We start from the raw sequence: 24,655 nt of genomic DNA, 5'->3' as shown, positions 1-24,655 counted from the left end.
TGAAGGTATATAATTTTTTCATGTTAGACAATGCCCACCCATTCATTTTTAAAATTAAGCTCTAAGAAGGTAATCTGAAAGATAAGTCTGGAATCTGCCCTTCCTACATGATTCTATAATTAAGATAAGACTTTGTGAAATATTTGCAAGAAACCTCACAGTAACCAGCTACTTTTACATGGACAATAGCTCTTCCACCAAGAATTCATACAAGTCAAATTAAATGAGACCTTGCTTAAAGAATCCCATTCACAATCTATTAAAACACTGGTAGCAGTGTGACAGTTTCATACCCGCCTTATTAGATTTTGGGTTGTGTATTGTAAGCCACCACCTAATGTAAAGTTTATTCTTTCCTTTGCTAGTATTTCTGAGGGTTTTTTTCCCTTCCCCCCTTAATAAAACATCAGAGGTGAAACACAGATTAGTCATATCTGAGACATTCCAGCATATTAGTTTGCCAGCCATTAGTAATCTGAATTCTGTGTAAAGTTCCTACTATAAAAGCAAAATGCAGGCAGATTTTGCCAAGGCTTGCTCAGATAAAGAGGGGATCTTTGAACTTCTTTGCAGGAGCCAAGCAAAATGCATTAGCTTGCACTCTCAGTACATAGAGCCAAGGGGAAAACAGAGACCTAGCCTCATATATTGGCTTTGTGCCTTTTCCACACCATAAAATGACTAAGACAACATGGAAGAAATGTTCTCTATGCCCTGCTGAAATGTCACATTGTTTGTATTCTCATTTCCAAAGGCCTTTGCTTTGCTAACAGGCATAAGTGCATTGCTTCTTTTTGGATTCCTGTATTATGTCCAGTGTTTCACTTCCTTAATTTGAACTTTGACAGTTTCCATACTGTCAAGAAATGCTCTGAAAATGATGCTGTACAAGAGGATGAGAAAGAGAATGAGGTGCAGTTTTATATGTAATATGATCTACAGAATTTCATACTGCATGCAGTAGGAATAAAAGTAGTCATTAGTGGATGAGGTATAAATTTTACACTCCTGTAGTCAGTTACTCAGCTGATCTTTCCAGAATCTTGGAAAAGTGTACTGCAGCTATGCATATATATTATACTTAATGATGGCCATTAAGTCTGCAGTCACAAGATTCAGTCTGCCTTTTGCAGCTAAATTCATACTGCAGCCTCCCAGATTTTGTAATAGTTACTGACAGGGTACAAAATAATATTCCTGTGGAATCATGACCCTGCTTAGTAAAGGGGTAACTGCACTCCCTTCTCCATCTTCATTGGTCCCCATGGGTTTATACTAACAATAAATTTGTTCCATTCTTTGAAGATGAAAGGTCCTATAAAGTGCACTTGATTAAAACTACTATAAAGACTTGTTATTTTTGCTTATATACCTGCTGAGTGATGGTCCAGAACAGCATCCCCTGAACACACACTCACTTTACCTTCTGATTTGGAGAATTCCTCTTAAAATGTAAGCCACTTTTCCAGCTTTTGGTGTACAGCTTCTTCTTTGCTTCAGGGCTATAGATCAGCCTTTCTGTAACCCAGAAAGCTGGGTGGGGACACAGGTTTCCTGTAAGGTAGAAGTGATAGAGACTCTTAATAGGTCAAAATGATCCAGCAGACCAGGTTCATAGCCAGATGCTAGTTTAGATGTGGCAGTGCCAAATTCTCACCATCTTTGACCCCAATTAAAAGTCTACCATGATGATTCTAGTGATTATCTCTTTCCCTACACATTGCCTTTTCTGACATAGGAAAAGTCCTGAGAAACCTGCAGGACCATTTTTTAACATCTACTGAAAAATTTCTTCCCTCTCTTTTCCCTTTGGGGCAGAACCTCTGAATCACTGTTTCCCAAAACAGTGTCCCAAAACTCACATGGGCTTATTCTTTTGAGACTGATGCCAAAAATATTGGTGCTAGCAAAAGAACAGTCCAGGTTCCTAGTTCACCTACCGCAAAATAAATCTACAGTCACAAGGGTTTTTAGAAAAGGATGCTATCCCCAGGTATACACCTTTAAAAGTAGGACTCTTCCTACGAAAATTGTCTGCTTCACATTTTCAGTCTCTCACTGTATAGATGGCAGGAGTGTGATTTCTGAGAAGCACTCAATACATTTAGACAAATAATGTGTTCAAATTACTAATTGTAAGCCTACTTAATTTTCTCCTCATTTAACAGCTCTATTATTTGTTTCAGTTTCTGTGAGCCTTAACCTCCCAGATGACTTCTCAGACTGCATCTGCTAACCACCTTCACAAACCAAGTATTCCACCTATGCCTAGAGAGCCCTTTCCCTAAACAAAAAAAAAAAAAAACAACCCACAAAAAAAACACCACAAAAACACCCCACAGTAATAATAATAATTTTTTTAAAAGCCAAAACAAACAGATCAAGACTCAACATGAAGAAGAAAGAATTCAGGGAAAAATCACAGTTATTTAGTACCATATGCAGTAATTAAGTAAGAGAATAAAAATAAACTTTTACTTTAGTCACAAACATATAAAAACTAAACTGGAATAATCAGTTACATATCTCAGTTTGTGTTCTTGTGCAGTGCAAAGCATGCCCAGAGTCTGGTGAATGACAGTAGTTTTCCTGGCACTCGACAGTCATAAATTCCTGCCTCGGTTACCTTTGCAACCTGGTTGATATTTTTGCAGATATATCTTTCAAAATATTAACTGATGACTATTAACAACCTGACTTGCTTGTGATCAGAGTAATAAAACTGTTTATGACTGCTCCTATTGCCTCTTATTTGGCAGTCAGAAATGATCACAGCCTCTGTCTTCCATCACCTCTGCCCCTTTTCCAGGGTGCTAAGAAGTCCTGAGTTTTAGAGATTAAACCTGTTGCTATGACAATCCTAATTCTTATAACTTGGCTTCCAAAATCCCTATTCTTGCCTAAGTTCATGTCATGAGGAAAGCTTAAAAAATCACACAGAAAACTCTTACGAAGTAAAGGCAGGAGGAGACTTTTCTCGTAGTGAGTGTCCCTTGTAGCTCTGTACCTCGCCTCCTGCCAAGGCTATGTTTGGAAAGGACGCTCCTTTCCTTTCTACCAGAGTGGTTCCTTGGAAACACAGACTTGCACAGAGAATGCAGTAAATTACCAGATATCTCAGCTGTCTTGCCTCTTCCTTCCACCCTTTTATTCTTTTTAATGGCTTGCCAATATGAAGATATTTTCATGAGACAGTAAACAAAGGGGTCTCATGTCCCTTAGCAGACTTCCTTAATTGAGGTCGTTGAGTATCCCATTTTAAGGCCGAGAAAATAGCTGATCCAAAATAAACCCAGATCCACAGTGATGGTCACAAAATGGAAACAAGGTTCTCTTAAGTTCCAAGCATTACTGAGCACCTTCCCCAGAGTGTCGCTGTTAATCAGAAACATATACAGGTAGCAAGTTTTAAAAGTATATTAACATATTAGAGTTATTAAAATAGTATTAAACATATTACTTAATTCAGCTGTACAGAATTCAGTTCTGTACTGCTAAATAAATGAAAATAGGAATTTTTATCTATTGCAGGGGAAAAAAAGGTAAGAAAGTATCTTCAACAGTTAGTTTACTCCTATCTTTAGTAACCCTGCCACAAATCAACCAGAGTACATAGGACAATACTGTAGGATAAAACACACGAAAATGTATGAGAATAGATGGGGTTAATTTTATTTTATATATTTATATTGTTATATGTACACATACACATAGTATACACACTGACTGAAGTTCTATACACACACACATACGCAGGTATTTCCTTTCCATCTTTTGCCCTAAATTCAGTCCTGCTTTTAAATGCATAGCCCACACACAGCTCCCACAGATACCAGTGACAGTGCTCATCTCTGAGCTAAAACTAGTTTATTTAGAATATCTTAGGCATGAAGCCCAGCTTAATTTTTGATATTACTTTAAATTTAATGTTTACTGTACGTGAATATTGATGATCCTAAATAAATTCAAAGAAAAGCACAGGGTTTGTTTTGGATTCCTGAACAAACATTTTCAAGACCTACATCAGTATATATGGTTCCATATTTTACAGAATATCCATCCCACCATGAGCTGCACTTCAACAAGGCAGAGAGTGGGGGTAGAAGGAGTTTAGGCTTTGTTCCTGAAAGTAAATTTTTATATACATACAGCTGAACTGCATCATAACTTCACACTGTTAACTCTTGTGAATGTAATGTGTTTTCGAAATTGGTACTTTAGAAACAAAAAGAAGTAATAAAGGAAACAGGCTTGCAAAAATGAGTATTTTCCACTTTTCTCTCCCAAACTGTTAAAGAATGTAAGTCTTGTTTGGGAAATACAGAGAGAAGCCATAGGTCCCACTCACACACCTGTAATATTAACATAGCTTACTTTTATTTGCTCTGTGTTTTCCTCATATTAAAAATGAAAGCACAAAAAATAACATCCACTGTAGCCTTACCTCACACATCCATCGACTTACTTCAGCTCCTCGACAGTAATAACATTCCCAAACATGCCCTCTGTGCTCTCAGTTCATGCACACTTGCTACTCGGTTGCAGGTCATTAAGCTGCACACCTGCAGTGACTTAACTTGTGCTTTACTCAGCCCTGAACCACCCCCCCAGCAAGAGTGACATCATTCACTCCTCACACTCATTAAATATTGTCTTCTCCTCATGATACTCTGTGCCTAATTCCCTGATGAATCCAACCTGTAATACTCAGCAGGTAACTGAAGAACAACTATTTATTATACCAGCTGCACAGAAATACATAACTGTTCAGGAGGAATAAAAAAAGGTAATTTCCAGCTTAGGTGATGTGGGTGACCATTGCCTTGAAACAGGAGTAATCTGTATGCAACCACATGTCACTAAGCACTTAAATATGTGAAGAGATGCCAGAACCATTTAAAGCTTTTTCTCCTTACTAAACACCATTTTAACTAAAAATACTTACTATGGGGACAGGGTTTCCATATGAATATTGTGACTTTTAAATGCTGTCTGTATTTCGAGTCTCTGAGAGACACATCCTGTTTATATACCACCTGTATGTGCAGAAAGAAACAGAGTAGATATGAAGTTAAAGCTGCCCACCAGCTGAAGAGTCCTTGGTGCAGAAAATAAGGCTTTGCTGTGGCTACTTTTGGCATCACTCAGTTTTTTTGAGATTTCTGTTTGCAAATGGTTTCATGGCCTGTTCCATGGAAGTAAATTCCAACCACAAATTAAACTCTGCAGGCAGAGATCCCCATGGGTACCCATCATGGAGAATTCCTTCTTGTGACATTCCATCTGTAGGGCTGAATTTATCTTTGATGTAACACCCACTGGTGTTAATACTACGTGAAGGATCAATTTCCCTTACATCATTTGTTTCATTTTTAAAGCCAAGGAGGCCAGGTCAGCCACTCTGAAAGAGTAAACCACCTTATTTCTGTCTCCACCTGCAATTTAGAGCCAACTATTTAGTCCCACTATCCCTAATAGTGGTTTAGATTTTATGATCAATGCAGGATGATATTCTAGTGAAGGATGTTGGCACTAAAATAGTCACAACCAGTTCAAAACTGGATTCAGATTACCTTAAGATGGGCACTGGGGATTAAAAGTATCCAGAACCCTCTCCAGCCTGAGGATATTACTAGTGATTGATTAAAAGGCAGGAGGTGGTGATGGCCTGTGTATTACCCACAGCACTTCAGATGTATTTTCCAGGGGGGTTAATGATGGTCAATAGTTCTCATCCCTCAGAGAGAGATGGTAGCTGTGTAGGGCTGTGTTAGAGGCCAGGTTTTAGGCATGGTACACAATACTGCCCTTAATGTCCTGAGAGCTACCATTTCTGAGTTAGCCAGAGGCTGGGGTGCAGTAAATCTAGAAGCTGTCCCTCCTCTGATACATATTCCCTTTACTTTCCATCCTGTGTGCCTGACCTTCATGCCCACAGAACTGCTTTTGAAAAGCAGTGCAAGGGTCCATGGCTTCCACGCTCCATTTTACATGGGACATGATTTATAAGTAGAAATCTTTTAAAATGAAATTTTAGATGCATTTCCTTCACTGACAGGTTGGCAAACATCTTATAAATCACGATTCAAGTGCCAAATTCCCTGCTAGTGATCAACAGATTTTATCAAACTTTTATAGCCTTCAAAAGCAAGTTCCACAGAACTTGTTCTAACTTATTATTAACTTGCTATTTGAAAATATCATTGAATGAGCAATATTTGCTACAATGCCACGCACACAAACCATCTACAATACCTGCAAATAAATGATATCTTCTTCTGATCTAAAGACACACATTCCTTATTATATTCTTGGAAGAATGGGGAAAGTCACTTAGTTACAAAAACACCACAAATCCTGTGCACTGTGTAAACGGTCTCATTTTATGCCCTGACTCTCTTCACATCTGTGCAAATAAAGGCATTGTTACAAGCACAAAGAGCTGTGGCATACAATACATGCAGCTATGAAACCGTGAGTGCTGCTATGTGTTGAGTCTTTAAATGGAAGTGGCACATCTGCTTTTGGCATAGGACTGTAAATCAATCCAAGATGTTTATTAAAGAGTCAGTAACGACCTGTCCACACGCTCTTTCTTCCATCCAGCCTTGAGTTTGTTCTTGCTTTGTTATTTTCCTGGCAGTTAAACATGGGCTCTGCACACTGAAAGTATGTGGTGTTTCTTCACGTACGGATAACATAACATGTCACGTAATATTGAACAAGTATGTGATGCGGAGTGGTTGGACAAAAATGCAAGCCAAAATGAGGTGGGGAGGAAAGGGTAAGTACAAACAGCTACAGAACAGTGACTGAAAGGTTTGTTACCATGCAATAAGGCAACTGTGTTTCCTAATACCTTTTAAATTAATGAGACCTAGATTTGATTTCATGTTCCAGCTCTTGGCAATTAATGAGCAATATTTGCAATAGTGAAGGATGGTGAATATTTTCTTAGGGAAGTCAATAACTGACTTTGCATTTGCTGAAGGTATTTATACCACTGGATATTCTACCACTGGGTCTACCTGAGCAGGCCTGGTAGGAGTACAAGCCTTTCAGCTCTTGCATGGGTTGACCACCAGGAAAATTAACATAATATTGGCACTGGCCAATACTGACATTGCAAACTGGCCCTTTTTGTGAGCAATTGCTGGTGTATTTGGCACAACCTGTAACACGTTCCTTTCCCACGGACTGAGGAGCTCTAGGGTTTGCTGTAGAACAGCAGTCCAAGGACAACAGTACCTTTTGTGGGCAGCCTCGTTGTGGGCTACCTGCACGTAGCAGCACTTAAAAGACTGGACCTCAGGATGAAGGCAATGGGTCTGGGTCTGACTGTACAGCCTCGGCCATGCAGTCCTCCTTCACCTTCCGTCAAAGGATGCACAGGAAAGCATCCTAGGAAAAGGGAATCATCAACAGCTAGGCAGGAGGAGCAACCCATTCTGTGTCCTAGCAAAGGGCCTACTTTGTAGCATGTCTGAGTAACCAGAAGTAGAGAGAAAAATATGATGGATGTTGAATTCTTGACTTCCATGTGGGGAAATCATAACAGTGATGCTGTCCTCCAAATGCATTGAAGGAAACAAGACATGTCCTGTCAGACACAAAGGGAGGCTCACCCATTGGAAAGGCAATATCTCTTTCATATGATGGCAGTGGAAAATCACTGTTTTGAGATAAGATTGAAAAACAGATGGTTTGATGGGAAATGGTTCAGGAAGGCTTGTTGTGCAGAAGAGGGAATAGAGTCTGCTGGAAGTGTGCCACCCAGTGTTTTATACTTGCACATTTAATTGACTAGACTGAACAAACATCTTCTGTAAGTGTTCATTTCTTCTTTGTTAAAATGGTCAGCATATATTAAAAGCCTGGATTCCATATGCATGTTTCAGTGATAATGTTGCCGATCAGCTCTGTCCCAAAAGTGTCTAAGATTGCTGTAAATTTGTTAATTGGGTGTCTTTTCATCCGTAGCTGAAATTCAGCTGCATGAGTGACCCAGGCAGATTGCTCAGCAACATAGAACATACCAGAACAGAATTTATACAGTGATTTCTACTGCAGCCTAGAATTACCTTGATCAGACTTGTTACAGCATCTTGTTAAAATATTTTAGCCAGGGAAAAAATAAATTAAATTAAATCAAAATACTCAAGTAGCCGAGAAAAGTTAAAAAAGGAAAAGAAAAAGTAATGTTTTCTCCCATTTATTCCACCCACTCTTAAATTTCTCCTTTTAATTTAATTTTATTTGATTCCATATGCCTGATAATGGGACTTTTGTGGAACTGAACCTTTTGCAAGTCAGTGTGCCAGCTTTTTGGAGAACATCTCAGACAGGTCTCTTCATTTCCATCTCATTCTGTCTTTCTATGGCTGAAACATTATTATTTAAATGAGTGCTTTTGAGCTCTGATTTTTTTAATGCAAATGTGTGCTGCTTCCTTATTGAATTGAAACCATCAATACTTCTTTTTCCTTATGAAAAGCAGAATAAAAAGTAATATTCTCAGGGCTGAAGGTGAGTTGGGATGTTACTTTTGTGTGAATTTAAGCTAAAACCAGGAGATACATGCAGTGGTGAAGTATCAAAATCTTGGCTCAACCTTCCTTCTCTCCAAGATATGATTAAAGCCGTTCTGTATATTTTAAAGAGCAGCTGATGTAGGGAAGGTGCCAACACACAGCAGACCAGTCACACTCCCCCAAGGCATTCCGTGTAAGCTGCTTAGGGGAGTGCACACAGAAGTGAGACACTATGTGCCTCCAGCAATGTTATGGTGCTCTGTACCATCCTCGCTTTTGAAAGTTGCGATGCATTTTAATTAGAAAGTAGGTGTGCTCTCATTTTTAATTTTTTCGAAGCTGTATACCAGGAACCGTAGTCTGAACTTACAGGATATCTTAGAGGGACTAGCAAAGAAGGTAAAAAATAATAGATTCTTGGCTTCCTTTAGAATATGCTGCATGCTTGTCTTCAGGCTATTCTTTTAGCTATAATGTCTAGAAACATAGGGCTTTTTTTAAAATCTGTGAATGTGGAAGTTCTCCAGTAATCAAATGCCTCCTGGAGCAGGAGCTTTCTGCTCATCAAATATTGCATGGTATGAAAAATACCAGATCCCATGCCCCCAGCATCAAAAGGGTTGGCAACACCTGAGCTGCATCCATCCCTGGTCTCTGCCTGCCAGACCAAGAGGCATGTGATACTGAAGCACGTGGATTGTCTCACCCCTTCTCCCATTGGACAAGCACTCATCTTGCAGCAAAAAATGCCCAGTCTATGCCCAGCAGCACCCATGCCAGCAGTATGAGCAAACAGACCTGAGACTGAGCTCTCATTTCAATCACAGAAGTTGTTTTCTCTCAGTGTCAGTGGTTGTTGCTCCAGCCCAGGCTTTTATATATGTTATTCCTGGACTAATGAAAACTTGAAGTGCTGCTTGCCCTGCAATACCACATTTATGGATGAGGAGACAACTTCAGCTTGCCAGGTGATAATTTGGCACCCTTATGTCAGTGTTAAAATCCCTACAGCTGTAAATATTTATTTGATATGAAATACACTCCAGCTAACACATTATCATGTGAATAAATCTAACCTTAAATAAAACATCTGCTCTCCATCTTTTATTCAGTTTATAAAATTCTTGATTCTTGCTCTGTGCATTCTCAGCTTAATACGGCTATTCCAACATACAGCAATCTGTGGTGTGCCTTGATTTCTTCTCTAATATAACATTCTGCTTCTTGTATTTCACCTCTTACAGCTTTTGCAAAGTTTTGATTTGATAGGACAAGCACAGTGAGGGCATTAGGACCAAGAGAAAGACGCACACATTGCTCTGTATTATGTCTGGCAAAGTGCTTCCTGACTGAGTGCCGTAGTTATGTGTGAAACAAAGTCAGGGACCGACTACTCCTCATCTGTTGATCACAGTTAACTTGAAGCCTCTGAACGGGGGAGAGCTGTCAGATCTGCTTTCAGAGATACAGTGCTTCAGTCCAGGCAGCAATTGGAAACTTTGAAGAAGCAGGATCTACCCAGGAAAGAAACTATGAGAAACGGGATTTCTTTCAACTTAGAATTTTAAAAGGGGGAAAAAAAAATCAAAGCATTAGCTACTCTTTCAATCAGCAAAGCATGCACTTTCCTAACTAAGCTGGGACTCCGTATAATAAAGGATCTACTTTATCTCACTGGATCCATGCTACATTTTACTACAGTAAGTACAATATTAATAGGAATGTTATTTTTTTTTTCTGTAAATAGAGAGGAAAGCATGAAATGGCATCAGTGAAATGTGAAGGGAGCAAAAAAATCCTCTTGGCAGATAGTGAAAACCAGGGTTTTTGTGCAACCCGAGGACTGAAATCTGAGGAAGATTCAAGTGATATTTAACATGACCTTCTGTATAATTTTGTCACCAACAGCATGTTCTTGAGGAAGAAGTGCAGATATGGATCACGTAAGCTGCAGTTTCTCTTGTTGTTTCTGATGCTGGGGTTTTTGCTACTGATGGTTACAACGCTGAATCCACCACCCAGCAACCAGAGCAAGGAAGGGACTTTCCAGCCTGTGGAGTTCAACCCCCGGGAAGGGTATCAGATGGATTTTGTGGAGACCCAAGAGATGCTGGAAACCCAGGAGGAGAGCCAGCAGTATTACCCTTTGGATGGTCTATCGCCGTTCATCTCCCTGCGGGAGGATGAGTTGATCATGGCCGTCGTGTCACCCACCGGCAAAAGGAACCACAGCAAGGCCAGGAAGGGCTATCGCGTGGTGAAGCAGCAGAGCAGGCGGCCGGAGGGGAGGGCAGAGGGGGGCCCCGGGTCCCCGCCGCTGTCCCTTCCCCTGCAGGAAGGGCACGGGGCTGCTGCGGGGGAGCGGCCGCTCGGCCTGGAAAGGCACGGCTTTAACGAGGGGCTCAGCGAGCGGATCGCGCTGCGCCGGGACCTGCCTGAGGTACGACACCCGTTGTAAGTAAAACACCCTATTTCACTTCTGGGGAACACCTGCCTCCTTCCCCGCCGCCGCGTCCCCCCGAACCTCTCCTCCTGCAAACCCCGCACCTCTCCTCCTCTAGACCTCGCGTCTTTCCTATCGAACTCCCCGTCCGGGTCGGGCGCTCGGCTCCTCAGACCAGGGACGCTCCCAGACCCCTTCGGGAGGTGGTTCAAGCCCTCAGGAGTCGGCGGGCGGCAAAGGTGGAGGGGGGGCACGGTGCGGGAGGGGCAGCTGGGGCTCGCTGGCGAGCGGAGCAGAGGCGCGGAGCGGTGTGAGCGCTGCGGCGGCGCCCCCGCACCCCGGCCCGGCTCCGCTCCGGCTCCGCTCCGGCTCCGCTCCGGCTCCGCTCCGGCTCCGCTCCTGCTCCGCTCCGGCTCCGCTCCGGCTCCGCCGCGCCCTGAGGCCGCGCGGGCGGCAGCGCCCCCTACCGGCGCCCGCGTCATGGCAGGTGCCGGGGGCGGCAGGGCCGGGAGCGCCCCGGGCCCCGCCCTTCTCTGTCCGTCCTTCCGTCCGTCTGTCCGGCTGCTGGGCTGCAGAGGAGGAGGGAACCCGCGCCGGACTGTCGAGCAGGAGAGGCGGCTTCCCTCCTCCGCCAGGCCCCGTCTCAGCCCACCTGCCAGAGCTACGCGGTGTTACCGAGTGATGAATGAATGAAGAGCTGGGGCTTTCAGCTCTTCCAGAACAAAAGTGACCCGATGGTCACTCATAAAAGTGGAGTTGACTCTGCACTGGTGTGGCCTCACTTTAAATATCGTGTGCACTTTTGGGCACCACAACAAAAGAAAGATATAAAGCTATAGGGGAGGCCAGCGAAGGTGGCAGTGGGTCTGGAGGAGAAGCCGTGTGAAGAGCGGCTGAGGTCGCTTGGTTTGCTCGGCTTGCAGGAGACTGAGGGGAGACCTCATTGCTGTCTACAGGTTCCTCACAAGGGGAGGAGGAGGGACAGGCACTGATCTCTTCTCTGTGGTGAGCGGTGACAGGACCCGAGGGAATGCCTGAAGTTGTGTCAGGGGAGCTTTAGGCTGAATATTAGGAGAAGATTCTTCACCCAGAGGGTGGTTGGGCACTGGAACAGCTCCCCAGGGAAGTGGTCACAGCACCAAGCCTGACAGTTCAAGAAGCATTTGGACAGCACTCTCAGGAAATGGTGTGACCCTTAGGGTGTCCTGGGCAGGGCCAGGAGTTGGACTCCATGATCTTTGTGGGTCCTTCCAACTCAGAACATCCTGTGATTCTGCGGCAAGTATTGAAAGGAAACTCCTGGGAGGAAGGGAGGTGGAGATTGTGTGTCAGACAAGCTCTGCCAACACCAACATACCTGGCAGCTGTGAAAAAAATGTTGCATTTGAAGCCCTAGGTGTTACATTTGGAGTCTGGAGACTTGAGAGCCAGTTGCCCCAGCAGCCCAGGAGAAGCTGCTCATCACACTTCTTCAAAAGGATCTGAGCTGTATCTACTATCAAGCTGCCTCAGGGAAAGTTCAGGTTGGACATTAGGAGGAATTTCTTCAAAGAAAGGGCAATTAAACATTGGGTCCAGAGAGGTGTGGAGTCACTGAACCTGGAAGTGTTTAAGGAAAGACTGGACATGGCACATAGTGCTGTGGCCTCCTTGAGAAGGTGATGATCAGTCAAAGACTGGACTTGATGATCTCAGAGGTCTTTTCCAACCTAATTGATTCTGTACTATGCTTCCCTTCCCAGAGGGAGGCAAGGGATGTGAGTGGTGTCTTGTCTCCTGTAACAAAAACAATTGTAGTTTTCTCCCAGGACATGGTGGAAACATGTACTGGAAAACATTTTAAATCAGACCCAGAATAAATTTTTTTCTTGTGTTCATTTTCACATGTTTAAAGACAGCTCTAATTTAAGGGTACAGTCTCAAAGAAAGATAAATGAAAGTGTGTTTTCTGTACTTATTCACTGGATTCAGTGTTAATTTGGTTAACTCCATTAAATAATGACATGCTGATATTATTTCAGTTATTTTTTGGCATGCTTCACTGCTAACTCTTCGAACTGTGTAATGTTCAAAGGAGGAATGACTACCCTGGTTTACTGCCTTTGGTGGAAAGCCAAAAACTAGTTTTACTTTGGCAGCTGAAGGGCCATCCCACAAGATACAGCTTTAGTTAATACTGATCTTGGTAGCATTTAAACCATGGTCTCAGAGCTCCTGAGTGGGTGGATTTTGCTGTCTCACTAGTTACAGCCTAAAGTGTTCTCAACACCACAACTTACAGAGTCCAGAAACCCCAGATGTTTCCAGAAACCCCCACAACGATGACTTTTAGGTGTAGTTTACTCTAGGGGCCTGGCTCTCAACTGTGTCAGTCCAGTTTTACAGGAGTGTAAGAAAAGAGCAAACCAGAATCAGATTGTCTGTGTCTCTTTGCGGTTCGCATCATGTTGTTCATCACAATGTCTGTTATTATTTAATTAGAGAGAAGCCAACCAGTTAGAGATGTTTTGGTGAGTTACCTCCATGGACTCAGTCTCCCTCATGTCACTTGAAATTGGATGGCAAATACTTCACATGAGAAGTGGCCCATCCTCTGAGGTACTTTGATCCCTCAAAATGCTTTCTGCTGATATCATTTGCTCCAGCTGGGACTGACACTCTCCTGGGACACCTGAATCAAGCCTGCCATTGTGACTTTTATGATGGGGGTTCTCCCCAAAAGAAAGATCTATTTTCCTGTCTTGGGTTTGAATGTCAAATGGCAAAAGAAACTCACAAGGTATCTACAAAAGTTTTAAGTTTCATTACCAAAGTGTAGCTTCCACTGGAGTGCTGTTTGGAGCTGAATCTCAATTGAACATTTTCCTGAAGGTGAGTGGGAGTCCCTGTCAGCTCTGCCTTTGCCCTGTCAGAATTGCTCTCTGTTCATTGCTGCATGTGACAATTCCTTGTTTTTCACAAATTAGATTAAATCACTATGTCTCATATCAGTCACAGCCCTGACTTTTTGAAATGCCAATTTATGATAGACAGGCTATGAAACTGCTCCAAATGACGGGAAGATATTTTTGTATACCAGTACCCTTGTGCATTTTTGTGAAGATTAGATATCTATATTGCAAGTCTTTGCCAATCTCCATGGCAACTAAGCACTCACCACCAAGGTTATGTGTTCAAGTGCCGTTATTTTCAATTCTTTTCCAATTAAGATTTCACAACAGCCTTATTTTCTTGCTATAACCACAGTGCTAGCAGCTAGGTGCTAATAGCTATAGAACGTTTCTGGTTAGAAGCTGCTTGGTAGTAAAAGGACTGCATCAGATCTTCACTTTTCTTAATTATTTCTCAATTCTATTGCTTGAAAATACTCACTCCCAAGTCATGAGAGTATTCTTTTCTTGATACTGCTGAAAATGGAAACAATCACCTTATATGAAATTGTGAAGTAACGGTATTGTTGATTACACAAAATTAGTAAATCAAGGGCAATATAGATTAATTACAGTGTAAAAATCAGCAAGAAAATTTTCCTTTCTATGCAAAAAAGTGAAATATTGAAAAATACAATAGATTATTAAGATTCTGCTAATTTAAATATATATTCCCAGAAGTGCATCTGTAGTAACCATTTATGTGTATTCATCATTAAATCATTCAGACTATGAAATCTCTTAAGAACCTCAGTCCATGAACAGAAGCACTAAGTAAAACACTAATAAACAGAAACACTAAAATTATATCCCTTACATGAATTTCTGCTGAGTAGCCAATTGTTTAACAACCACTGTAAAATCTGTATAATTATTTGCTTGGCAATACAAAAATGCTGAAATAACAATGGGCTACATTCAGCCAATTGTGTAATTCCTTGAAGAAATTCTTGCTGGTGGAGATTAAATTAGTTAGGACACTGAATGACTGTTATTTGTGAAATAGAAAGATTTTTAAAATGTGTTTTCTGATGTCAGCAAAGGAGTATATAGACATAGTCTTTGCATATCTGCAATGGGCATTTGAAGACAGTTTCTGGAAAATGTGCACCCTCACACCAGAATAGATGGTTTTCATATGCAGTCTCTGTGAGGACGAATAGGAAGTGTTTGTCATCTTTAAATGTTTGACTTATTGTGGTGGTCTAACACCAACTGGGAAATAAACTTTCCTCTGTTCCCCTCTGGTGAGGGAGGGACAAAGGAGAGAGAATATGGGTTGAGATAACAATTTACTGAAAGCAAACAGCAATGGAGTAAGAAACACACAGTGACAGCAGCAATGCTAATAACAAAAGTATACAAAATGAGAAGGTGCTTTACCCACAAAAGGCATTCACCACCTTGACTAACTCTTCGTGGCCACTGAGACAAAGACAAGGTGGGGGGATGATCCTTGTGGCTCAGCAATGACAGTGGTTATTCCAGAGACAAAGACAAGATACCACGGGGATGTTCCTGTGGCTTGGCAGTGTAACACAGTTTTTCCTGAGACCAAGACAAGATGGTGAGCCCTCTCCTTGCCCAGTGCCATGTGGCCTCCTGAGACAAAGTCAAGGTGCAGACTCTCCCTGCAGGCACTGTTCCCTAAGCCCAAGACAATGAAAAATAATGATGGAACAAACCCCCAAAACTGGATTGTCCACTTTGCACCATGCCACCCCCTCCCAGACTGCTCTGCTGATTTGATTGCACACTGACTCCCAGCTGGAGTCTCATTCAGCAGTGATTCATTTTCATTGGCAAAGCAACCTGTACAAAATTTATAGTGAAAATACATTTTCTTTCTTAAATGTATCTATGTTTGTAATCATGGTCCATATAAAGATCCATGTCTGCCATAAAGGACTGAGATGTTGGCTTCATTCACTAGGATCTTGGTGAGGTAATGCACAGGTGTACTGATCTGTTGTGCAGATGAGTTATTTTATTTCTTAGTCTTAATAGTATTACAATTGTTTGCTCTTTTCTCTCTTACTTGAGAAAATGTGGAAATTGGTGGAAGCTGAGTGATCTGCTTTATTCCTCACTCTGCTCTAATTGTCTTCACTTTTTCTTTATGTTCTGGACCATTTCTGTTTGAGCTCTGGTTTTTGAGGCAGACAGAGCAGAGAAAGAAAACTATCCTAGAACACAGGAACGGTTTCCTCTTTTTGTATTATAATTTTGATAGTGCTATTCCCATATTTTCCCTTCATATTCCAGTTTTGGACACCTTAGTACTTCTTTTTCTTAGAAGTGAGTTAAGATCTTAAACTGCTCTCCACCCCTGAAGGTTTAGGTGCTGCTTGCAACTTTGCTCTGAGAAAAAAACTAGCCATTTGTTCCAGTGGTTCCAGTGTCTTCCTCATTTCACTCATGCAGGTGCCTACAGCAAAAATATGACTCCAGTCTGCCTACTGCTAGTGTCATCATCTGTTTCCATGATGAAGCCTGGTCTACTCTGCTGAGAACTGTGCACAGCATTATGGATACAGCTCCAAAGGCATTCCTCAAGGATATCATCCTAGTCGACGATCTCAGCCAGCAAGGTAGCTCCCATTTCTCTGTGAGTTCTTTTTTCCAAAACTTCGGGGAAGAAACTGTCCTCCAAGAAGTGTGTGAGGAGAGGAGAAGGCAAAGAGGACTCTCAGGAAGTGAGCTAAGCACAGCCCAGAGCCCAGGTTTCACTATCCATCCCTAGAATTTAGTGTAGCTATTCAACTTTGAAACATGTTTCTGTTTTTTCCCCACATCATTTACACCCACTCTGAACTTTCTTACTTTAAAATAAGATCACAGTATGCAAATCTTAGGATTCCCACTGGACCAGATCTGCTGTCATAATTTCCAGACTTGGATTTTGGCTGAAGCATAGAGTGGAAAAGTCTACATTGCTAAAGTAATCCAAAGTGCTTGGGAAAGCCAAACACCTGTAGTATCTCACTCTCATCTGTGTATTTTATGAGAGGATGAGAGCATCCACCTTTTGCTGAAAACAGGAAAGGAGGCTATTAAGATTCCCACAGGAACAGCCTCATAACTTGTGAATCTCAGTTTCCATTAGTCTCTACTTCCCTCTGACATTATGCTGCTGTAGAAATATTTGAAACGTGGCCTACTTGGCTGTTTAAAACAAATGCCCCTGAAACATTTTCCCAGCAAGAAGTAGCATCTCCTACTACCTGTTTCTTTTCTATAACAGCTTGAATCAAAGCTAAAACATTTCAGTGACTGCTCTGTTTCTGACAGGGCCCCTGAAGTCAGCTCTGAGTGAATACATCTCTAAGTTGGATGGTGTGAAGCTCATCCGGAGCAACAAGAGGCTTGGAGTCATCCGAGGCCGGATGCTGGGAGCCGCACGGGCTACGGGGGATGTGCTCATCTTCATGGATTCCCACTGCGAGTGTCAGAAGGGCTGGCTGGAGCCCCTCCTGGCCAGGCTCTCCAGCAGCCGGTAAATAGCCCTGGATATGCTAATTTCTGCTGAAAGGGACATGTTTGGAAAGTGTTGGGTAGTTTTTGTAATCCTCCCTCGGTTACCTTCTTGCGTCTGGTCACATCCTTTTTATTTTCTACCTTATTTTCTACCTTATTATCATAGGCATCACTCTGATGTGTGGGAAGCAGGATATGTCTCAGAGCTGATTACCCTCACTTTTACACCCTGTGTAAATTTCAGAATTTGTATCCAGTTAGAGCTTAGAAGCTTTGGAAGGCTTCCTGGTGGTCTGAATTAAAAAGGTTTCAGTCTCAACCTGTTTGTAAATCAGCAAACATCGACCAGAGAAAACTACTCCAAGACTCCATTGTTTTTACTTTTTAGCTGCCTCAGTGATGGTGGCAAGAATAAAAGGTTTTGTCCTGAGCCAGTTTGGCTGTGTACCAATGTCACCTTTTGGCTGCCATTTCTCTTCCACAGAAAAAGCTCAGACTTCCAGGGCAATCTAGGCAGGTCTAGCGAATCACAGGTACTTTCACTGACCTCAAAGTAACAGAGTAAGGTAGAGATTCACATTTCTCAGAATTTAATGTTTAGGGTGATTCTTGGGCCTGCTTTCTAATGTACAGCTGAGCTCATCTATGCAGTCCTTTGAAGATATTAAAACCACTGCAAATGTTTCTAGGCTTACATGCCAGTAAATCTTTTATTAAAGGGACTTTTTTGAAAGAAAAATTTGTACATTAACTTGTCACTTGGGAAAAAAAATAATTGCTAGAGAGGGTAAAAAAAAATTGTTAAACTTTTACTAGACTGTTAAATAGTCACACTAAACACCTTCAAAGGCTGTTCCCAGGCACTGGAAGAAACTGCTTTTATGGCTTATTATGTTTGCTTACAAGAGAATTAATGTGAGCTTTTTGAAATTATTACATCATTTGAATGAAAACATTAAGAATACTGAAAGCAAGAGCAATGCTGCCCTAGAACGTCAGGAATATTCTTTTCAAAAAGGTCCCCCTTGGAAAAGCAGATTTTTTTCTTGCTGACAAATTAGATGGTTTACTATGAATATACTTCATAATTCTTCTGCCTTGAACTATAGTCTGTTTTTGATGTTCAGCCAAAACTACTGTGTGTTTCAATTGGCCAGTCCTTATTCAAGGGTGTTGAAATTGCTGAAATTAAAAGAGTTACAAAAAGTCTCAGAGGAGAGCTGTAGTGAAGGGAGAATCACAACAGCAAGACAGTATTTAGGACCCCACAACCCCACAATGTTAAAAATTCACTGTCAAAAATTATGCCTCCTGAGGGAATGCAAAGCCTCCAAGTCTGCTATCATCCAGAGATTCTGTAGCACTGTCACCAGGGGGTGAGAAGGGAATTCTCTTCCCTTATAGGGCCCATATGTTCATTCATACCCCAGGAGAGCAGAATTTAACAGTGAATTAACTAATATCTAATTGGATTAATGAAGCAAAGGTGGAAAACTGGATAATAGTACGGGTTAAGCTTTATGTGTGCTGTATCAGTCACTGTGTCTGACCCTGGAAGCCTTGTGAAGCTCACTGCTAGTGAGGAGAACCTGTGACATGCTCCATTGAGGAGGGAAGATAAGGTCTAAGGCACCTGGCAGTCACCTTCCCTTACTGTCCCTCTTTCTCCAGCTGAAGAATGGTGACAATTACACTGACCTGATAAAGAAATTAATTCATGACTTTTCATAAATTGCTTGTAATGCTTGCATGGAGATCACCATGGAAATGTGAAGCATTAGCATAATCAACTTGGCTTCATTTAGCACTTGAGGAACTGTTAAATTGAATCATATTCACTCCCTGGGACTATCCAAGTGAGGAAAGCACAGGAAGTTGAGAGTGACTGGTGAAATATCCATCTTTCCCCTTCTTAACATACTGATCAAACTGTAGCTCATGCACTTTTGCTGGAGGGAGAGGATAGGAAAACAATCACCTGGAGTGAGCAAGTTGTTTGCTGGAATGACCAATGCGGCCTTTCAAAGCTCAAACCTTTGCAGGAATTTAAGGAAGCTGTAGAGTGGTTTTAACTTTAAAAATAGTGATTAAGACTAATTTTCTAGACTCTGGATCCAAGTGTGTCACTGTTATTGTGATCTATCTTAGAGTGATGCTGAGAGATCCTTGCCCAGACTGAGATTTCACTGTGAGTTGAACATACTCACAACAAGAAAGAGTCACAATTTTTAGTAGACTGTAGGATAAATATAAGAAAAGTTATCCCAGTTTTACAGGTATAGAAATATATATACAGAAGTACTTGGCAGATACTTGACTTGTTCTAGGTAATGACATTTCATCTCCCTACCTGATGGCTTTATTCACAAACCCAATCTAATTTATTTTTCTGAAAAAAAAAAGTATTAGATCATTCCAAAATCTTTGAATATACACTTTGAGCACCTTGACTGGGACTAGTTCTGTGAACCATGGCTAATAAATTGACTGGGAAGCTGTGCATCAGCTTAGTATATTGCCTAGAGAATGGTTCAGTGGTTTCTAAAGCATTTCTTGACATTTTGATTATTCAAGGATGAATACCGTAGGTACCTGGACAATATTAGAAAACTACATGAGGTGTCCCACAGATAATTTCATTTGACAACTGTTTGTGTTCCAGGCTAATTCCAGGTGAGTAGCATGGTGCATAACAATGCAGCTGTGCCATTATTACAGTCATCTTTGGAAGGGTTTGCCTCTTCCAGGAGACTGCAGAGTTGCTATTTTGTATTCTGTCCAAACGCAGGGAAAGACAGAGGGGGCACATAATGAACTGTGCCATAAAGCCTTAAAGATGTTGTTCCTTTGATCTAAAAGCAATGGCCACCATGCTTAAACAGGATGATTAAAAAAAAATCCAAAACATATTTCCTTAAAATACTTCATGAAAGCAGAATTAACCTTGATGATATCCTTGACAAGGAATTCCACCTGTAAAAGAGGCCTGGGCACCATAGCTATGGACAGAAGGGTGATTTGCAAAGGTGTAGCTGGACCTTAGGACCTTTCCCCTGCTCCTCATTGCAGGGACTGTTTCTCTCTGTGCTGGAGCACTGCCTATACTACAGCTCAAATATTAGATTAGGAAACAAAAGCCTGTTACATTATTTTAGAAAGCTTATTTGGTTTCTAAAATTCAAAGTGCCTCTACTTAGCACTGTGATTCTGGGTCACTAATCTTTAATGAAAATGCTGATAAACAAAATAAGAAATTAGCATAGCAGTGGAAAGGTGTTTCATCATCTGTGTGCTCCCATCAGGAACAAATTGAAGCCTTTGCTTGTAGATACAGGAATACAATGAGTTCTGTCATTCTATTGTCCAGAAATTTTCAGTGTGGTTCTGATTTTATGGTAATACACAAGAGAGAAAGGAAATATTTTGCACTAAAAATGAACAGCTTCTTCATCTCTTTTATTCTGATTCCCCACTTTTCAGTGGCCCATATCCCAGCTTTTTGAGCTACCAAATACATAAGCCATCTGTTTTCTAACTTCTCACAGGCTTGGGGAAGCATGATGTTAACCATTCAGAGCCCACACAACCCCAGCATCTGAGCAGGCAATTCCATGCTGCTCTCCCTGTTTTGAAAGCCTTCCATATGCTTCACATGTAACAGCCTGCTTCCTGGGATTTCTGTGTTTGCTTGATCCTTTTATATCCCCCATTTGCCAATAACACTCATTTCAAATTCAGTCAAAGTTCTGCATTTACATGGTAGGTTATGGGAAGATAAGCTGTCTCTTTACAATCTTTCACTGTTGATCAGGATCAGAAGGTGGCCTATTTTAAAGAAGTTGAGGTAAGGAAAATAAAGACAAGAGTCTACAGCCAAAAGCAAATATTACTGCTAAACATGGGAGCAATAAAGATTTAGGCATAATTCATGGCTCAGATCCCTGAATGTCAAGTGTTAAAAGGTGTTAGTTACCTCTACAGATTTTGTTACTCTACATACAAATTTTAACATTTTAGCAAAAAAGGCAGGTTCAAAAATTAGTTTTTAATAAAGCATTTCCTCAGCACTCTGCTTTGCAGAAATTTGCTTAGTGCTTAGCATATGAATAGTCCACCCATTCAAGTAGACTGTTCCCTAAGTTAATCTGGAGTTGGTCTGTAAGGCAGTATTTAAGTAATCCTTTATAACATTCCTTATCACTGCATTTTATCTTCTTATTAACCCTATCTAATGTCAAGTGGTCTGTATTTCTAAGACTTCAGTTTACCAGCAAGGTGCTTGCAGTGGAAATGCAGCATTTTGTGGATCCAGCTTGGGTCCTCAGTTAGTCACTGAAGTTTTGACTGTGTGCAGAAACAGGGAACTGGGACTGCCTGGACTTCTTATCTATCTAATTTTTGCAAGCTGTGATGCATCCTGAAATAGGTTGAGGAATATACATAATTTTCATGTTTGTTTTTTTGGGATTTCTTTTTCTCCTTATTTAAAGGAGGATTTAAACAGATTAAAATCTAGTCCCTTCCCAGTAAAACAAAGTATAAATCAATACAAAAGCACTTTCAAAAATGTCTATCCAATAGTTCAAAACTGATACATTAATTAAATCTTCCTCTCCCCATGTTACTTAGTTTAAAATTAGAAAAGAACATAATGTGCATGCTGACTATAAAGGGTCATGGGAAGACTTTTCATTTGCAATTGTATTTGGTAAAGAAATCCCAAACCAGGAAATTGTTCTTGTTTGGGTTGCTCTTTTTCATGGAATTGTGACCTTTTGTAATTTGTGTGAGCTCCAAGCATTTGAAATATTCACAGATTAGTCAAACAGTTCAAAGCCTTGCTGTTAGTTGCATTTGAATTTCCTGTTTTTCCATTTCCTCAGATTCCACAGAGTAAAATTAGAAGTAGTTTGTGTTTCATTTCTAAGTGCCGAGAAGCTGCTGTCTGCCAGTTACCCAGTTAAAAACAAGAATAGCTGAGAACATCTTCCAATTACCATCTACTGCAAATTTGCATTTAGAACTACACAAATGTCAAACCGTCATTGAATATGCAGAAAATAGCTATTTTTTTTAAATCATACCAACAAAAAATGGGTAAAGCTCTGCTTGATTAGGATTAAAATTGAATATTGACCAATTTTCACACAAGATAAAGTTACTTGATTCTTCTATTTCAGATCAGAAAGACACTCCCAATATTTAGTTTTAAGAAGGTGTGTCTTTGTTGGTTTCAGCAGAGCTGCATCATGACTATACTACACTTACACCAGCTGAAGGTTTAGAATTACTCTTACAAACATGCTCTTGAAAACTGTTAATCTTGGCATTCTGAAAAAGCTACACGAGTAGTAGCTCTAAAACACAGCTATCAATTTTTATTGTATAATTTTGTGGGAAAGAGATCAGACTTTATTTTGTTCTGGTTTATGGTTGAATTTAGCCAGGATAGAACATGGCCTATTCCTGCAAGTTATTTTCAATTTAAACACTGTAATTTTCCATGTCATAATTTGCAGATAGCTTGGATAATTGCTTGGTCTCCAAACTATCAGAATCCATTATGTCCTTACTGGTATATTTCTTGAATTGAAATGTTGAAGAATCAATGCCCAATAACTAGAACTACTACTGTGGTGCCTACTCATGTGAGCAGTTGCACTCATGCCAGAAGCACCACTGGAGTTTGGAGCTTTATAGTGGCAACAAATTTAAGGTGGATTCAAAAAAAAATACAGGTTTTAAATAGTTACAATGATATGAACATGTGGGATAGTCTGAAATGTTTGGATCTTCTGATCCAGAATATATCTGAGTGTGTGTGTATTTGCATTGTTTCTCTCTGAACTATCCAGTTCATGTGGTCAAGATCTTCTGAGTAGTTTAGTCTACATTGCCTCTGGCTTCTACTCAAATACGCCCTCCTGATATTTCCCTCTTGAATCTGAAATCACAAAATAAACTACCCTGGGGTCATTAATTCCTCAGTCCTGTCTGAGTGAGAATGGCTAAACCAGAAGCAATAGATAGTGGGTTTCAGCAGCAGCAGCAAACTGAGGTGGGAACTATGCAGTTGCATCTACCCTCCCAACCAGGCAGTTGTCAGAGATTCTCATACACTGGAGAATGCAGCAGGCTGTAGAAATTATTGTTACAGTGACTTTTCATTTTTGACATTTAGTCATTTAAAATCCATTTAACTTGTCAGATGGATTTCTCCCAACATATCAAAGAAAAGAAATGCCTGTTTGTGTGAGTCCAGTGGGACACTACCTTTAGGAACTTTTAGAAGCAGGTGGTTTGCTTTGCATGCTGTTAGTGAGTAAAGCTTCCAGTGGAAAGGGCCCTGCTGGCTTCAGTCCTGGGTGGTTTCTCCTGTCATGGATACAAAACTGTATCACAGGGACATCATTAGGAGAATCAGAGAAGGATATTAGCTTTATTATTTTTAGTATCACTTCTTTCCATTTCTTTTTGAGTCCTGGGGAAGGATGACAGGAACTCACTGTTTTGATGTATATGCCTGCAAATGCTGCATGTGACCATAACATTTTCTCACCTATCTATAAACCAGATACTTGTTTCTAAGAGTGCAAATTATTGCATATTATAAAGGATTGTTTTCCACCTGAGCAGAGAAATAAAATCACTTTTCTATTTTAAATATTTCTGCCTTAAGCTCATCGTAGGACAGTCTGCTCTTACTAGGAAAAAAAAAACTGGGTCATTTTAAAGCAATCCTCTGCATGGTTCATCTTTGTACTCTCAACTAGCAAGCAGTAGTCTGTTTCTCTGTGGACTTTTAAAATCCTCTACAGGAAAAGTCAACTGTGAAAAAACAAAGCTGGGCATTTTCCCCCACTCTGATACTGAAAAAACATTATTCTAGTGATTGTAGAGGCAGAGAAGATATTTCAAGATTACATTAACATCACCCAGAGCTACCATTTTCCTTAGGGGGTTCTGGCCTCTGCCATGGAAAAATACAAATGTCTCACTGCACTGAAGACTTCTGAGATGTCCTTTCTTCACTGACAGTCTTATGTTTCAAGCAAACTTCTCTCTTTGTGATTTCTGACCAACATATACATCTTAAAAGAGGAGATAAAAACATCTACATTTTCCCCCCAAATTGACTGTTTCATTTTTCTCTCTCTGTGTTAACATGAAGTTGTTTTTTTTCCTAGGGAATAATTTCCTACATGGATATTCCTACTCTAGAACAATATTTTTTCCAATATTTAATCCCCCTTAACTATTACTGATTTTTCTCC

The 24,655-nt window shown here is 40.8% G+C and overlaps 1 protein-coding gene and 1 long non-coding RNA gene across 6 annotated transcripts in view; one reads left to right on the top strand and one right to left on the bottom strand.

Annotated features, from left to right (window-relative positions):
• Window positions 1-4,744, bottom strand: part of LOC120502684 — a 111,689-nt gene extending 106,945 nt beyond the window's left edge. Inside the window, exons 1-3 of one of the 2 annotated variants that reach the window (XR_005627564.1) lie at window positions 4,445-4,744; window positions 3,110-3,375; window positions 1,424-1,554 (exon numbers count right to left, since the gene is read on the bottom strand). This is a non-coding gene — a long non-coding RNA (uncharacterized LOC120502684). Of the gene's footprint in view, window positions 1-1,423; window positions 1,555-2,951; window positions 3,012-3,109; window positions 3,376-4,444 lie in introns of those variants that run through there. The other variant, XR_005627565.1, reaches the window with a different exon arrangement.
• A 4,585-nt stretch (window positions 4,745-9,329) lies between these two features.
• Window positions 9,330-24,655, top strand: part of GALNT15 (polypeptide N-acetylgalactosaminyltransferase 15) — a 29,762-nt gene continuing 14,436 nt past the window's right edge. Inside the window, exons 1-4 of one of the 4 annotated variants that reach the window (XM_039705115.1) lie at window positions 9,330-9,499; window positions 10,440-10,985; window positions 16,329-16,495; window positions 17,196-17,400. In XM_039705115.1, coding sequence (XP_039561049.1) covers window positions 9,474-9,499; window positions 10,440-10,985; window positions 16,329-16,495; window positions 17,196-17,400 — 944 coding nt within the window. In that variant the 5' untranslated portion in view covers window positions 9,330-9,473. Of the gene's footprint in view, window positions 9,500-9,656; window positions 10,986-16,328; window positions 16,496-17,195; window positions 17,401-24,655 lie in introns of those variants that run through there. The other 3 variants (XM_039705090.1, XM_039705096.1, XM_039705106.1) reach the window with 3 other exon arrangements.

The sequence above is a fragment of the Passer montanus genome, unplaced genomic scaffold (assembly GCF_014805655.1).
Source record: "Passer montanus isolate IOZ18808 unplaced genomic scaffold, ASM1480565v1 scaffold10, whole genome shotgun sequence".
Taxonomy (NCBI): domain Eukaryota; kingdom Metazoa; phylum Chordata; class Aves; order Passeriformes; family Passeridae; genus Passer; species Passer montanus.
This window is presented reverse-complemented; position numbering and strand designations above follow the sequence as displayed.